Source organism: Aptenodytes forsteri, unplaced genomic scaffold (assembly GCF_000699145.1).
Source record: "Aptenodytes forsteri isolate BGI_AS27 unplaced genomic scaffold, ASM69914v1 Scaffold143, whole genome shotgun sequence".
NCBI lineage: Eukaryota > Metazoa > Chordata > Aves > Sphenisciformes > Spheniscidae > Aptenodytes > Aptenodytes forsteri.
In genome coordinates, this window is record NW_008794951.1 from 8374883 (window position 1) to 8391263 (window position 16381).

Sequence of the window (16381 nt, forward strand, 5' to 3'; positions counted from 1 at the left end):
CGACTGGAGCGGTTCTTGAGGGTCAAGGGATGAAGGGCTTGGAGGGCTGGTCACTGTGCTTAGCTGGAGAAAAACACCCAGGCATGACTGCTCACTTTTCCCTCTGTCCTTCTGCATGACCATTTGCCAGTGGAAACGTGAATGCGTGCATTTTTTGGTCTCGCTCTGCCAGTGGTCTCCTCTCTCCTTTCTTCTCCCTCCAACCCATAAATGCCCTGCTCCATGTTGCTAGCATGCCATACAAACCCAGATATGCCACGGGATGCCAGCCTCGCCAATGGAGACAGTCCCACTCTGCTGTGTCTCCTGCGGTTGGTATCCCCAACTGTAGGTCTCCCCTGGCACAGGCAAGCATGGTGCAGCAATGGGGAGGTGTAACGCTCGTGCTGTTGCCCACAGCTGCCGGCAGCTGCTGCTTTGTAAGCTCAAGCCAAGCGGGTGGGTGGGAAGCAAGCAATCAGAAACGGCAAGTGGCAGTAAATTAGTGCCTGGCATCACCCACGTTTTCCCTTCTCACTCGGGATCAGCCTCTCTGGCAGTTTCCTTCCTGACAGCCACCGCTACCCCTGCTCATGCCCCCTCCTTCCTAACTGATTTAATCTCAGCTGTGCAGAGAAATCGCTTACTGTAGCATGCCACTCTTTGTTTATATTTATTGAATCAATTTGAGAATCAGCTTTGTCCTTGTTCTTGGTTCTGGAGCCTTTATATTTTACTCCTTTGCATTTTAATGTGTTGTTTAAAATTGTTGTGGAGCTGTATGCAAATACCTGGCAGAACTGCAGTAACTTTTGGGAAGACAACAGCCAGTCATCTCTCTGGTATGGAGGTCAAAGCAGGAGAACAGAGGCCTTATGGAGAACCACAGCCATCACTGCGTGTTGAATGCCTCCCTCTTGTGTTTCTTGGACTCCCTCTGCTTTTGCAGCTGTGGTCTGAGCAACAGACTCATGGCAGAAAGACTCCAGAGGAGGCCAGTTGATGGTCTTCCACTTCCATCATGAACAATAATGCTAATCTGGCCTCTAGAGATGAGAGAAGCCTTTCCCAGGTCATTGGCATGAGTGAAGGATCAGAACAGGTCCTCAAAGCAACTGTGTCCCTTTCAGGGATGGGCAAATCAGCACAAAGTCAGGATTCACAGAGCCTTGGGCAATTATGTGAACTGGGCACAGCCGAAAAAGCAGCAGAGGCTGCTTCAGTTTGTTATAGAAGAAGCATGGTCCTTAATTTATTCATTGACCCAGCACTGCAAGACTAACAGTGCTGAAACAATAGGGTAAGAGCATGCAGAATGTTTCTGCGCGTGGTAATCAAACAAGAAAACAAAGCAGGACCAGGAAGGAGTCCAAATTTGTGGATGCTTTTTCAAGCCAACCCTGATCTTTATCTTGGAAGGCTAACCCACTCCCGGTCTCTGCAGCTCAGAGAGCTCCCTGAAGAGTGGTGGGCTTTCAGGGTGCTTGGGAATATGATGTGTCACCATATTTGCCTTTCATCTTTATTCCATTGAATATTTCCAAGGAGTGAATTTGCTACTCAGTGAAAGTGCCTCATTGGCTCGGTTTCAGCCTTTAATTAGCTCTTCTTGAAACAATTGACAAGGCAGGTGGTTGAAACCACAAAACAAAGAGGAGGCAGAAGAATAACTATTGGCATTTTAAAGTGTTTGTACCATGAGTAAAACTACCAGTGACAAGCCCAGGCTGAGCCCTGGTCTCTGGAGAGACTTCTCCCCAGCCAAGAAGAATGCTCTTTTTTGATGTGATGGCAAGGATCCTCACTCCAGGTTTGATTGTTTCCTTGCACGAACATGAAAAAAAAAATCAATAAGCATCAGCCCTTCCCTCACCTCAAATGTAAACAGCAGCAATGCTTCCCATCCCATTTGAAAGAAATCACTACCTTGCAAAAGCTGCTGACAGGCACTCCCAGCGTGTTCAGTCTCTCAGAGCTGGTTCCGTTCTTTCTTTCTCCCCTTCAGCCAACCCATTGGTTTAGATGGGAACACAGAATTTTTTCACATACAATCTAACATGATGAGCTGATCTTGGTGAATTGCTATGTCTGCATCATAAATTATCATGATGATGTTCTGGCTATAGCCACAGTTGGGTTCTGGTTCTAGCTGGGAGTTACTCTGCACGTTCTCTGCAGTTCTTCTCTAATGAAAGGCAGGCAGTTATCACCATAGATGTGACCAAAAACTCCCTTTAGCATGCACTCTGATAAGATTTGACCAATGTTTCTTGGACCCAAAGATTTTCCAAGCCTTTCCTGCCTGCCACCAGCAATCGCTAATTGTGGATGAAGGATTTCCTCTCTTTTTGTATAGCAGAGTGGCTGCAACCAACCTAGAGGTGCAGATCAAATTGGAGAGAGGTATCTGGATCCAGTGTGGCAAACGTGTTAGTAAAGATGATTTTTAAAAAAAACATCATCAGGACAAAGGTGGGAGATGGCAGTAGTTGGGGAGGAATGAGAGACCAAAGAGACTGAAAGATGAGCGGTTTCAGTAGCCAGCAAAGCTCCCTATCTCCAGCATCCTCAAAATATCTTGTTAAAAGGATCCACTTCAGGACAGAAGGGCTGTGTCTGAACAGAGTGAGATCCACGGCATCCCATCCATCCCAACCATAGGGATGGCCATCTCTGGAGCGAACAAGGTCACTTCCTGAGCAGCTGGAGTGAGCCTCCAGAGAGACAATCATTAACAGTGACTTCGCCACTGGGAAACTCATGAAGTCTGCAAGGATGACATTTACCAGGGAGTTCCCTGCAAAAAAGTGTTGTCTGTTCCTCAGGATAGAAGATGCTTTGGATCTTTGGAAGATGCTTACTTAAGCCCACTTCCACCTGCAACACAATATCTATGCATAAAATCTGATTTAGCTCTGTATCTGTGCTTGTATGACATTGCCCTGAAATCCTGGGTGGCAAGAAGCAACAAAAACAATACAAGTAGCTGAAGTCAGACATATGAGAACAAGGAAGAACACACTTTGGATGGAGGAATAGTCCTGGATCTTTATCCTTCTCATCCTTTAGACAATAATCCTGTAGTGCATGGTGAGAAGGTTAGGTCCAAGCTTTTTATGTACTTTTCAGATGTCTTTTCACTGAGAGAAAGTCACCAAAAAGCATCCTCCAAACCTCTCCGTTGATATGATCATCATGGTTTTCTTTCTTGTATTTTGGAAGTGACGGGCATGCTCGCCATTTGCACGAGGTGCCTTTTCCACTGACTGAGTAAAGCCTAGCTTTTTGTCCAACCTACTCTTCAGCAAGTCTGAAGTTTGCCCCTTGATCCAGGTCACTTAGGAATCATTCTTCTTTCTCCTTTGTTTCTTTCCATTTGTGGCATCTTTGTTTCAATCCCTTCCTTGCCAACAGAGAGGAACTAGAACCAACCTTGACAGGCCACCATTTTCAACAAGTTTGAAGTCTTACAGACTCACGGGGTGGTTCAGACCCATCTGTTTTTTTTCTGCCTCACTATGGTAAATATATTTTTGCTGAGACTTTCCCTTGCTGACTATGCTCTGCAGCCCATGTGTCCTTTGTCCTACTGCACTTGCAATCACCTGTAGCTCTCCATAGCACTGCAAGTGATTTATGTTCTCAGCATCTTCACTAGAGTTCATGTATCATTCTTCGACAACATTTCACTCTCTTTCTCTCAACACTATCTGTGTGATGCGTTGGGCTGATTATTGACTCCATCCAACCTCTGAGTCTTTGTCTGGTGATCCAAGGAGCATAAGATCATTGGGCTCAGTCCCACATAATCTGAATGAAGAGATGGGAGGGATGAGTGATGCCAAAGGTTACACCAGCAGCTGACAGTAACCTGGCATTGACGTAGCCTGCTTGTTAATGCCAGATTGCACTGTTCGGAGCCTTTGGCTCTGGTCAGGGTACAGGTGTCTCAGTGTAAAACACTTTGCTGACATTCTCTGATAGGATCGAGTCTCTGGCACACTGCAGAAGGGAACTTTGGCTGGCATGAGGAAGGAGTGGCATGTTTGCTGGAACAGCAACTGCAGTTGCTGGGCTTTGTATTATAGGATACAACTGTGTCAGAGACTAGAGCTGCTTGGAGGTCATTAAAGTGACATTTCTCTAGAATGGCAAGTGGCAGATACCTTGCGTTTCTCAAGTACTGCAGATATTAGTCATGGTGACCTTCAGAGTGGCCTGTCAGAGGGATAGTGCTTCCAAGCCAAATTTCTAGCCAAGGACCAGGTGCAGAGAACTAAATCTCCAGCAGATCATAGGCGGAACCAGCAGTTCCCATAATTTAGAGGTTCAACCATTAGCTCCTCAACAGAGAGGCTTGAAGACAAGAATATTTAACAAAAATGCTATTATTTTCCAGTATGTGTGTTGTGGAAGAACTTGTTAGACTGCAATATCCAGAGAACATATTTATCTCTAAACCAGCTTTCACAGCTTTTCCCTCAGGAGAGCAGTGCAGGGACAGCTTTGTGAAGTGTTTCAGTCTCCCTGTGCCCAAACTGGGCCATAAACGCCGGAATTGCTTTGCAACATAGATGTTTTGAATAGGGCAAGTTTTCAAAGCAAATGTGGGGTTTCCTCCTGTTTTGTGGGGTTTCCTCCTGTTTTTCCACTCTTTCCTTCTGTTTCAGTAGGACGTGGAACTCCTCACAGATAAAGGTGCAGGGGGAAGGCTGGGGGCTACTTTGCAGCTGACAGCAATAAGCACATTTTGCTTTGTTTGATTGTCAAAATCTTCTCTGAAACACTTATTTATAAAGCACAGCCTGTTAAACTTCAGGCTGAGCCATTTCTTCTGACATCTCAGGAGCAGAGCACATCCAGAGCACACACATGTGCCTTGGTGTAGGCAGTGTGTGCTCTGGGTGCTTCCCAAAGGCTACCCAGGCTCCCAGCTCTGACCAGGGCAGAAGACCCCATAGGCAGCTGGAAAAAGGCCCTGGCTGTAGGCTCCCAAGCCTCTGCACTACCTGAACAGCCTGATCTGAAGTCCAGAGAAGCCCAAGTTGATGCCTGGGGGCTCTGGATCACACCAGTAGGAGCAGTAGCTTGCTATCACCACCCACAGCATTCATATTTGCCCGACTTTCCTCCGTTTCAGCCTGCTGTTTTCAGATGCCTTTGGCCAGGCAAGACGGATCCACTTTCCAAGCTCTGGAGCAGAAAAGCTAGCCAGGTTGAAAGTGTCGTGTCACTTGTAGTCATCTTATTCTTGTAATGAATAATGTGGCTGATTGATACTAAAATAATCACAGTGCACTTCAAATTACATTCTGCAAACAACAATCTGTTTTTCATTTCATTACTGATTATTAATTATTTTATTACCTCCTGTAGCTGTGTTAATAGGTAATCGTACTTAAGCATATTTAAATGTTTTAGAAGGTGAAAAATCTTTAGTCCTTTATTTGCTTCTTGTCAGCTCTTTAGCGGGAAAAGTTCACCTCCTATGCAGGGGGTACAAGTTAACATGGCTCTAATAATTGCAGAAATCAGTCGCTCAGTTAATCGTTAAAGATCATAACACCCTGTCCCATAAAAGACTATGAATATTGTCTGATCTGGAGTCTGAAGACATTTAGACCTCTTTCTAACAGCAAGTTAATTTCTGTAATTGCTGGCATTATTACGAGGCTGCAGGCCTGGCTATGATGTTATTGGAGAGGGGTTTAAAGATTGCACAGAAGTCTGCTTTTAGTGTCCCTCTGAAAATCACTGTGGAAAATTCATTTCCTAAGGTAACCAGAAATATCCATGGTGATTGTGGACACATTTAAAATGGAAGTACAGCATGAAAGCTAAAGTCCTTGGAGTATCTCTGCAGAGCAGACTGGGTGAATCTGGCCTTTCCAGCTCCCAGTGCTACCCAGTGATGCTGCCTGCTACCAATTTCCAGGGTAGGGTGGGGAGATGAACAGGTCCTGCTGGCTGCACACTCTCCCCTTCTCCTGACGGTCACTTTGTACGTGGTTCTCTCACACATACATGCAAGATCGTGCCAAGCACCCCTGGGAAATGCCTGGATGAGCCCTACCTTGCGTTTCAGTTGCTTCTGAATAGAAAATGAGATCCAAAGTCACACCTTGTTCTGAGTTTAGATATTAGATTCCCACCATGAGTCATTGCTGTGTCTAATGCTGGCTCTTGGTTTAATTACAGTGGACACCACATAAAGTACATGAGTGCTGGGACGTGTAGGGTGCCTGATGTCTGCATATGAATAGACTTCTTTCAGCGGGCTTCTCCTGGTAGACCTGGATTGCTTTATATGATATGGTCTACGGTGCAGCTGGTCTCAGGTCCCTGACAGCAACAGGAAGATCCCCAGAGTGGGGGCGACACCTATCATGACTTCCTAGCTCTGTCTTCCTGTCCGGTCATCTTCATTAACATCTGAACTGTCTGTCTTCAGCATCTTCCATCATCCTTCAGTACTGCATGTCTGACACATAAGTGCCTCTTTTGCCATTTGGTATGCAAGCTCTCCTCCCTTCAGCCTGGACAGCATGGCTGTCCCTGGAGCCTTGTGGGAGAGGTGCACTTATCTTCCTTGATTTACAGCAACCCATAGATATGAAGGCAAGATGAAAGGCTTCCCTCTGCCCTATAGTGCCATGTTGAGCAATCCTGAAATCTAGGGCTAGTGAAAATGCCTTCCATCTGTTCTGTATCTTGTCTGTGTAGGTCATGAGGTGCACTAAAGGGTCCCAGAGGCATTTTGGACATCATGATGTTAAATTGTGAGGTATTCCTGTGAGGTATTCGGGGCACTGAGGCCGTGTATGAGATGGCTTTGTAATATGGTGCAAAACTGTTGTGATGCTGTCACCCACATTCTTAAAGCCACTGGCTTTCTGCTACAAAAAAAAAAAAAGAACTATAATCCTCTGTGATGTCTCTGCCTCTCACCTGACACAGGAAGCAGGCCAGCAAAGCAGAAAATCACGTTCTTCCCCCAGGATGACCACATGGGGTGTCATTCTTTTCTAAAGACTACATTCCTGCATCGTCTCTCCATGGCTGAACCTTACATGCAACAGATAACACAGTTGAGAGAGAAAACAAGGAGTCTGTATAGTTTGAGCCTGCATTCACCTATACTGACCCGGCAATATGCAACATAGACCTGGCAGCACTCAGCCAATCAAGGAGTCACCCATCTGGGGCAGCTACTGATTGAGTGCAGCTGCACACACCTTTTTATACCACTCCTGTGATCTAAGGGGCTGCAAGGAGGCTACAAACCCAGCTATGTGGCTTCAGTTATTTGACTTGCAGCAGGACCTAGCTGCCAGGCCAGGACCTCTTAAAGCCAGGCTTTCTGCTACAAAAAAAAAAAAAGAACTATAATCCTCTGTGATGTCTCTGCCTCTCACCTGACACAGGAAGCAGGCCAGCAAAGCAGAAAATCACGTTCTTCCCCCAGGATGACCACATGGGGTGTCATTCTTTTCTAAAGACTACATTCCTGCATCGTCTCTCCATGGCTGAACCTTACATGCAACAGATAACACAGTTGAGAGAGAAAACAAGGAGTCTGTATAGTTTGAGCCTGCATTCACCTATACTGACCCGGCAATATGCAACATAGACCTGGCAGCACTCAGCCAATCAAGGAGTCACCCATCTGGGGCAGCTACTGATTGAGTGCAGCTGCACACACCTTTTTATACCACTCCTGTGATCTAAGGGGCTGCAAGGAGGCTACAAACCCAGCTATGTGGCTTCAGTTATTTGACTTGCAGCAGGACCTAGCTGCCAGGCCAGGACCTCTTTGTGCTACACGCTGTATGCCAGGCTTACATGAAGTAGCTGATCCACCCTAGTCCAGCACGTCCTTATGCTCCAGCAGCACTCAAGTGGCAGATGTCATAGGTTCTGGCCATCTTCTCACCACATCTTCCTTCCTTTCCACAATGCCACCTTCTTGGTCTCTTGCTCCTCGCACCCTTTTCCATCTTCTCATCCGGGCAAGCAGGTAAACTCAGAGGACAAAATGTTCTACGTGCAATTCTACAATCACTTCATCTCTATTATGTTTTTTCTTCCACCTTCTCTAGAAAAAAGAGCCAGTGGCACTAGCGAAGAAAACCAACAACACCTACAACATTGTTGGCACCACATATGCCCTCAACATTGCCAAGGACCCTGGCCTGCCCACCATCTCCAAGAGTGCTGCTGCCTCTGCTACTGCCACCAACGTACCCCCCAAGATGCCCCGCATAGAGGAGAAGCTCGCAGAGAGCAAGAAGACATACAACAGTGTCAGCAAGGTAGACAAGATGTCCCGCATCGTCTTTCCAGTCCTCTTTGCCATTTTCAACTTAGTCTACTGGGCCACATATGTAAACCGAGAGTCAGCTATCAAGGGAATGATCCCCAAACAATAAAACCGGTCACACAAACCTTCCATCAGTGAGCACCATTCAGGCAGGAATTCTCCAGGGCTTTATTCTTTCCTGTTTTGTTTAATTATTATTGTTCATTTGATATTATTATTATTAGATCGTTCTTTTATAATGTAAACAAAACTGTGATTCTAATTTAATCCCATATACTTTAGTTCCATTTCACTTTGTCTCTGATGACGAAAGGAAAAAAAAAAGGATCATAACAAGTTGTGCCTCTAACATCGTGAGTCTGATGTCCCCCATCTGTCCAAGTCACCCTGTGCTTCCATCTCTCCTCCTCCATCTCCTGCCGTTCCCACGGTCTGCATGCCACTGCTATTCCATGCTCCGCTCTACTGGGGGCTGCTGCTGCGGTCCACCCCCCTCCTCCTCTTCTGAGATGGACTGCCCTAGCATGGTGGATGCTCCTGGTGGCCTGGGCTCAAGGATGTGGAGGCCTCCAGAGTCAGTCAGTCAATCAGCCAGGCTGCTCTTCAGTGCCTGGTGCTTTGTGCTAGATGGTACTCCCCGGGCTGTGGATACAGGTGAGCTGGTCTGTTGAGGGAGTAGTGCGGCATGGGCCAGCTTGTAGCCCAGTGCCTGCTAGGGGTGAACCCACCACTGCTGTGGTCAGTGGAGCCATTGCAGAGGTGGAAAAGGGTGGCAGCATCTTGTAGGTATCTACAGGGCTTCTTCCTCTCTGTCTTCACCAAACACCGCTGCTGGTTTCCTCCATGTCTCTCCCCAGACAAGAACAGGTGAGAAAGGTCTTGTCTGTCTGCCATCCTGCACTCTTGGGGCAATTCATGTTAGAGGGTGGGGTGGTTCCTACCAGAGAAATAATTTTTCTCAGGGTCAGTCAGGAAGTCAAGACAGGAGCTTTATAATGCTTTGGAGGAGATAGTGGCTGTGAGGCCGCATGCATTCAGCATCAGGACTGGAAGCCACAGAGTTTGTGTTTAGATGGGTGGTTTATCACTTTCTCTTGGCCTCATCCACTTATCCTTCTTGGCATCTCCTCTCTGTCCCAGCCCCTTCTTCCAGCTCCCCATTCATCTTCCTTTGGCTACTTAGCAGCCCTCAGTAGTATCTCACTGCTCACGGGTAGATTTAGGCAGAGAAGCCCCTACCTCAGGTAAGCCACACTGATGGGGAGGAGCACAGCCCGAGGAAGTCCAGCTCATGGCACATCCCTGCTCTGGTGCACCAGAGCAGTAGTGATGTTGGTTCAGGCCAGCTCAGGTGCAGCCGGTTTCCTGTGGGACACACAAGGGGCCACTCTGCCACCTGTGGGGGTTAGTCAGGGGACAGTCGGTCCCCAAGTACCTCCCTGCCCCTGGTGAACAGATGCAGCTGAGCATCCTCAACACCATGGGAGAACAGCAGACGGGGCTCTTTGAAACAGCGGGGTGATACTGCTGTCACAGAGAGCCATGTGAGCCAGGTGCCATCCCACAAAGCCACTGAGATAAGACCCAACTCTAACACCTGCACACTCTTCCAAGGAAAGCCCTCCAGTACCTCGGAGAGAGGCTTTTTCTCTCTTCCCGTCCGCCAGAGTCAACGACCCAAACCAGCGGTTGTCCCCTTCCCAGCAGCAGCACAAGATGGTGGTATCCAAGCCATCTGTCCCCCCTCCCTCATGCCTGGACCCATGGACATACTGTCCTGCTACAAGGAAGGACATCCTGTGCCTGGTGAGTTCTCATCCCCAGCCTGTGGGCAGCACTGATCCTGCCAGCAGCCCTGCTCCCAGGGTGGGATGTACCCACTCTTTCCTGGGCCTCCCTCTGACCCTCTAGCTGTCCCCCCTGAGCTGCCCCCAGCACGTTTTGGGTGCATGCAGCCAGGCCGATGCCCCAGCACCCCCAAGATGATGTCTTCAGCATTGCTTTGAGCCGCTGTGCCAAGCTCAGTTTCCCCCTGCCCATGCAGGAGCAGGGCTGAGCACAAGGCACAGGATTTGCCCCACCTGGAATATCCATGGAGATGGCAGGATGGAGTGGGGAAGGCCAGGGCACTTTGTCCTGCAGCATGGGCGGCATCGGTGCATGTCCTGGCCATCCCTTACCAATCTTGCTGGCTCAACAGCAGTGCAGTCACTCCCCCTGCCTACAGCTGCAGTGAGGAGAGGAGCTCGGAGACATTTAGCTTGGCCCCCAGTGCATTCAGTCCATGAGTACATCCACACCAGCAGGCAGCATTGGACAAGAGGTGGCAAAACCCCCCACCACCACCATCCAATGCTAAGGAAACCAGCTCTCTCCCCATCCTCCCCCCCAGCATCTGCACCCCAAACCACTCATGACATTCCTACAGTGCCTTTCATCCCTGAGGGCTCTCCACTGGGTGGCGAGGAAGAAAAAGCCCGGGAGCTCTCCCCTTTTGCACCCAGCATCGGGTTGGAGGAGGAGAGGGAGGGTGCGCCATCCCCAGCCCCTCTGCCAGGTAGGGGGGACATCCTGGCCTCTTTTGCACCTGGGGCGCCCGGTTCCTCCTGGCACTGGCCGCCTGCTGCTGCTGCAGCCACCCTGCTCCAACAGCCCGGTCGCCCCAGCACTGCCCCGCTGCAGCCCCGTACCCCTCGCCACCAAGGCTCCCTGTGCTCCCTCCATGCCAGCACTGTCCCCTCCAGCAGTGAGTGCCATTGCTGCCACCCTTCTGCTTCCCAGGCTTTCCAGCAGGAAGTGCTACGCTAACCAGCCGTGAGGCTGTTTGTTTTGGAAACTACTTGGATGTCATTTTCTTAAATAAGCTAGATGAAGTGTATCTCATAAAACATTCATGTCACTATAATACTCAGGCCTAAGTGAATGAAATAGAAACCCTATAAAAAGCAAAACAAACACAATAAAATGGTAACAAAGAATGTATTGTGTTTACTAAGGGAATTACATCAAAGGCAAGTTTAAATATGGGATCCAGTGACTTAGCTGACATGAGCTGGGCCTGGCGCAGAGGTGCTCTCCTCTGCTAGCCTGGGCATTCCCCAAAATCCCCTCTATCCTGAGGGCCACGTCCTATCGCACATCGCCTCGCTACATGTTGCTGTGTCTCTTGGTGCCTGCTTCGTAGAGCTCTCCATAAACTGTCAGGTCTTACCATCGGCTTCTCAGCAGCCCGAGCACCTGCAAGCGCTGCCTTTGCTGCCCGCCTGGGGCCACTTAGGCTCAGTGCAGCAGAGTGATGCTCAAGGTGCCGGGACTGGACGATTCTGCAGTGCCGGGCATAGCATCAGGGCAGCATCTGAGCCTCCTCCCTTTCTGCAGATGATCCGATCGGTCTCACCAAACTGTCGGGGTAAATCTTGTGCCTGTCTCTTCCCCCAGTCCTTCCCTCCCTGTGACGCGAAGACTCTTGTCCCTCCCCAGGACACAGCCCACTGATCTGGCTTGCCGGTGCCACCCATCTGATGGCTCATCTTTGCTCTTCCTGACTCCAAAAGCTTTGTTCTCTGCCTGATAAAAGGCTGCCTTCTTGGATCTGTTGTAGCACGCCTTGAAAGCCAAGTCTATTCCCACCAAAGCCTGGCACTAGCTCTGAATCTTTTTGCCAGCTGGAAGCAGAAATACCGGCATCCTTTGGTTAAAGACAACAAACCAAACAGGATTTGTAGTTTGGCTTCCAAGCAGGGAAGCATTTTGGGAAGATAGTTATAAATAAGTGGTTTAACATCTCCTGCCAGCAGACATCACAGAGAAGATAATGTTCTTTTTTTAAAAAATCTGTCAGCGGCTTAAATTGGGACGTTTCCTTCCCAGCTAACACGAGGCTGCTGATGGGGGCCTCCTCTAAGGGCATGCTGGGCCAGAGCTAACCTAGCATCAGTTACTGGGGTTTGCTACTTGCTGTGATAGTATCTAAGGGCTCCATTTTTATAATTGGTCCTATATAGGAATAGATCTGTACATGGCCATTGATAGTCTAATCCACAGTTGTGCACAGAGTGGGCACTTCATTTTGCTGTGAACCTCAATACTCCAATATTTCTTTTCTTCTGGCAAGGCCCAAAGCCTCCCTGACTTGATGAGAGTCTCCCAGGCAGGAATTAGAAGTCTTTGGAGGTGATAAAAATGATCTGTTCAGTCCACGCTCCTGTTTCGTAGCTCGCGCCACCTGGGACACACACAGTGCAGCCCAAGCCTGCAGTTGCATTCCTCCTGAAAATGTCAGAGGGACATTTTGGCGCTGGCAGCTTGCCTCTTCCCTCCTCTGAAACCGCACATGGGCAAAAGCAGTGCGGCTTTCGAGACCTCCATGCCCCGGGGAGGTGGGGGATGGTTCAGCTGAGGTCCTCCAAGCGGGCAGGGGAGGCAGCTCGTGGTGGCTGCAAGCACTGTGTTAGTACTGTGACATTTCTTCAGGGTGACACGAGAGGGATGGGGGAGATGTGGTCCCTTGGTGCCACCCATTCTTCTAAAGGGCTGATGGAGTTACCCCCATACAACATCTCGAAAGCTTGTTGATCATCACTGAGCAGGACTGTGACACCCGACATAGAGCTTCCCGGTTCTCCTCCGTGCACCAAGCTCAACATATGCAAAGCTGGCTTTGCCACTCCCTAGGTTTACAGACAAGTGCTGTGGCCAACACAGCTCACCCCTGTCCTGAACTCTGCCAGCTCGGTGGCACTGGCAGGGTCCTAGTTTCTCTGCTGTAGGACATCCCCTGTGCAAGCAGACCCCATGCTTGCTGTTCCCAGATACAAGCCATGCATGCAAACAAGGTCATGACCAGCCTGTTTCTGGAGGCCTATCCTATGGACACAAGTTGCATTCATTTCTCATCTGATGCCTTGACTTCTTCTGTCCATATCTTGGATTCCTTTCAGCCATCCCTTGGGGAGGATTATAGGGCTGCATCACATACCAGGAAGGGGTTTCTCTTGCTCCAGATCACCTCGCATGGGAAGACCCTCTGTTCTGCTAAGGACCTCTCTGAGACCTTCAGAAACCTGGAGCTGTGGCCTCTCCCAGAGGGTGCTGTAGAAACGGACTCTTTGCAGTGCTCTTTGCAGCTGCTGGAGGAACAGAGCAGTTAAACACACAGTGCTGTTAAAGGAAGGATCATGGTCAAAGGTGAGTGACTATTGAGGACAGGTGCCACGCTCTCCCAGCTTGCCAGGGCATGCCATGAGCTGACCAGGCAGCTCCTTGATGGGCTCACCTGGGGCACAGTTTGGCAGGGACGTGCTAGTGCCCCCCTTCCATGTGTTTGGTCCTGGGTGTGGTGGAGAGCCAGTGTGGGGCCATGGGACTGGACCATCACAGCATGCGGTGTCAGGCCAGCCCTCACTCCAGGCCCTCTTCCCCAAATTGTATGCCTCTCTGGGGCCACACTTTAACCCACCCAATCAAATATCTGTGTGGATTTTGCAGACTGGAGAGAAACATTTCCCTGCCTCCTTGGTGGCTCTTAGGGGTGGGGAGGGCTCAGCCAGGGCGAGGGGCACATTCACAAAAACATAAATGCTCTATTAATGTCAAAGTAGGGAGAAAAAACCCCAAACAATTCACCAACCCTCTCTCCATATCAAGCTAAACTACTCCTGAAGGCATTTTTGGCAAAAGGCCACAGCACAGATGAGATTGATGGCTTCCAGGTATAAATACGTAGTGTTTGACCTTGTTATTGTTCAGTCAGCCAAACATTTTTACATATCTATATATATATATATATGCGCGTGTGTGCGTGTGTATATTTATGCTTACAAACTCTTTATATCTAAAAGTCAAACTTCTTTCTTTTGGAAAGAGAAAATGGCCACTTTCAATTATTTTACTTTCCTCTCATTCTCTTTGCTAAATCTTCTGGAAGGAGGTGCATCCCTCTCTGCTGGTCCTCAGGTGGCTTTGGGAGGCACAGGGAACAAAGGTAGCAAGGGAGAAGAGCCTCTCTCCACGCTGGGGTCTCGGTGCAGGCTTACTGCCTGGACCAAGGTCACTGCTGGCAGCGCTGCCCAGCACCTTTCAGGAAAACTTAGTCCCAGATGTCACAACTTCTCCAACACAGCCCTGGTCCTGCCTCAGACACTAGGACATTCCCAGCAAGGCAGCATGGCTTTTCAGCAGCTGAATGCCATAAGCAATTAGTCCTCACCCCATAGCACAACCAGGGAATGTGTAGCTGAGTGTTGCAAAGGGGTGTGAGGTCTCCACTCTGAGCCTGCTTCAGGAGGGAGCACAAAACCTGGTAGGATCCTTTCCAGCTCTCCCTGGCCAGAGGAACACCACAGGTAGGGGCTGCACTTCAGCTTGGGCTCTTCTGCAAAGCAAAGGGAAGTGCTGGCACTTGGCCACTGCTTGATGCTCGTCCAGGTGGGATGTGCTGATACGTGACTATGTGCTAATTGTGGGAGTGGTCAGCAAAAGCATAGGCCTTTGCTGCCGCTGTGTCCTGGATCCGTACCTGATCTCACCTCAGCACAAGCAAGACCAAAGACAGATGCTGGGCAGCCCGTGAGCAGTGGGGCCATAGTAAGCAGCCACAGTAAGTGTACAGCCCCTAGCAATGGTACCCAGCGTCAGCTCCCTTAATGTCATCCCTTCGTCTCCCCCTGTCTTAGGAGAAATGTTTAGGCAGTGATCCTGCAACTGCACTCATAGCTCCTATATTCCCTCCTCTGCTGCTGAAGAAAGACTCTCGTGGTCAGTGGCAATCGCCACCTGTGCCTTGTGGTGTCCCAACCATGAGAATGAAGGATGTCACCACCCATAACCAAACAAAGCCGGTTCTCTTTCTGGGTCTATGCCTGCCTCCCACCATGGGAATCTGTGCTGCTTTAAACAGTAGAAAGCCTTAGGCTTGGATTAGTCCTAATATTTGACCTATCATCCTTCACCACAAGTGGGGTTATGCTCATGAAGCTCTAGGACAAAATATGACGTTCTATCTACTCTTTCCTATTCCCCAGTGTCCCAGTCCCCACCAGTGCAGATCTCTTCTGTACACAGCTTTAATGATCCCATCTGCCTAGAGAGGAAAGCCTGGTCCCAGGTTTGCTACGTGCGCAGGATGCTCCCACAGTCTTCAAAGGCTCTTTGCTCTTCTGTTCACTGCTGCTTGAAGGTCCTGTCAACTTGATAAGTCCATTGGCTCATGTTACACTGCTAGCAGCACTCTGTTTTCCCTGAAAAGTCTGTCAATTTCTCCTGTCTTTTTGCAGGGCACCCAGCAAATGTAACGGCTCATACATTGAACGATTTGATTTCTGCAACCACAAAAAAGTAGGGGCAGAGTTGGGAAACCTGAGTCATTGCCACATTGCCTTTGCCAGGCTGTATTTAGAGTTGAAGGGCTCCTCTCGGTTGTCACAAGGGAGTTTCGCAGCCCACCAAATTAGTCAGGTGGCCACAAGTATGCCTTCATCAACTAGATTTTCGCTATCAACTGACTTGGGGATAGCCGCAGGCAAATGTCCTATCTGAAGGCGAGGGCACCTGCTGCTTCTTTAGCTGCAACCCTGGTGCCCAGGGTAGGGAAAGCTGCATTAACATCATGGTAGGACAGCCCATCATGGGAAAGATGGCAACAAATAGCCAGAGAATACGCTCATTTTCACTGCCTCAGGTTCAGTCTGTGCTGTTTTCCATCTTGTGAGACTCTCTTTACTCCACTATGAGAAAGAATCTAGCTGGCAGCAGTTTAATGCATGACAATCCTGTTATTACAGCTGTAAATAATTAACAACTAGAAAAAAATGCATTTTTTTAATTTTTTGTTGACTTTATTTTCTCTATTGACTAGCTGGTAGCCACTTTCTTAAGGGATTTCTCACAGAAACTGTGACCTTTCCTCTCTCTATTTCTCTCTCTCTCTCTGTCTTTTCCTCTTTCCAAGATTTGCGTTTCAAATGCTTTTTGGTGCAATGTTCAATGCCTGTTTGTATTTTTGAATTGTATTTTTCACCCTTTGCTGGAAAAAAAAAATTTGCCCATTCTAATTGGCAGGATTTTGAGTCCTGCAATTTTTTT

General features: G+C 48.8%; 1 protein-coding gene across 1 annotated transcript in view; it reads left to right on the forward strand.

Moving 5' to 3' along the window:
* Positions 1-8408, forward strand: part of LOC103895675 (gamma-aminobutyric acid receptor subunit alpha-3) — a 71757-nt gene extending 63349 nt beyond the window's left edge. Inside the window, exon 10 of the mRNA XM_009275354.2 lies at positions 8079-8408. Coding sequence (XP_009273629.2) covers positions 8079-8408 — 330 coding nt within the window. The remainder of the gene's footprint in view (positions 1-8078) is intronic.
* The last annotated feature ends 7973 nt before the right edge of the window (positions 8409-16381 follow it).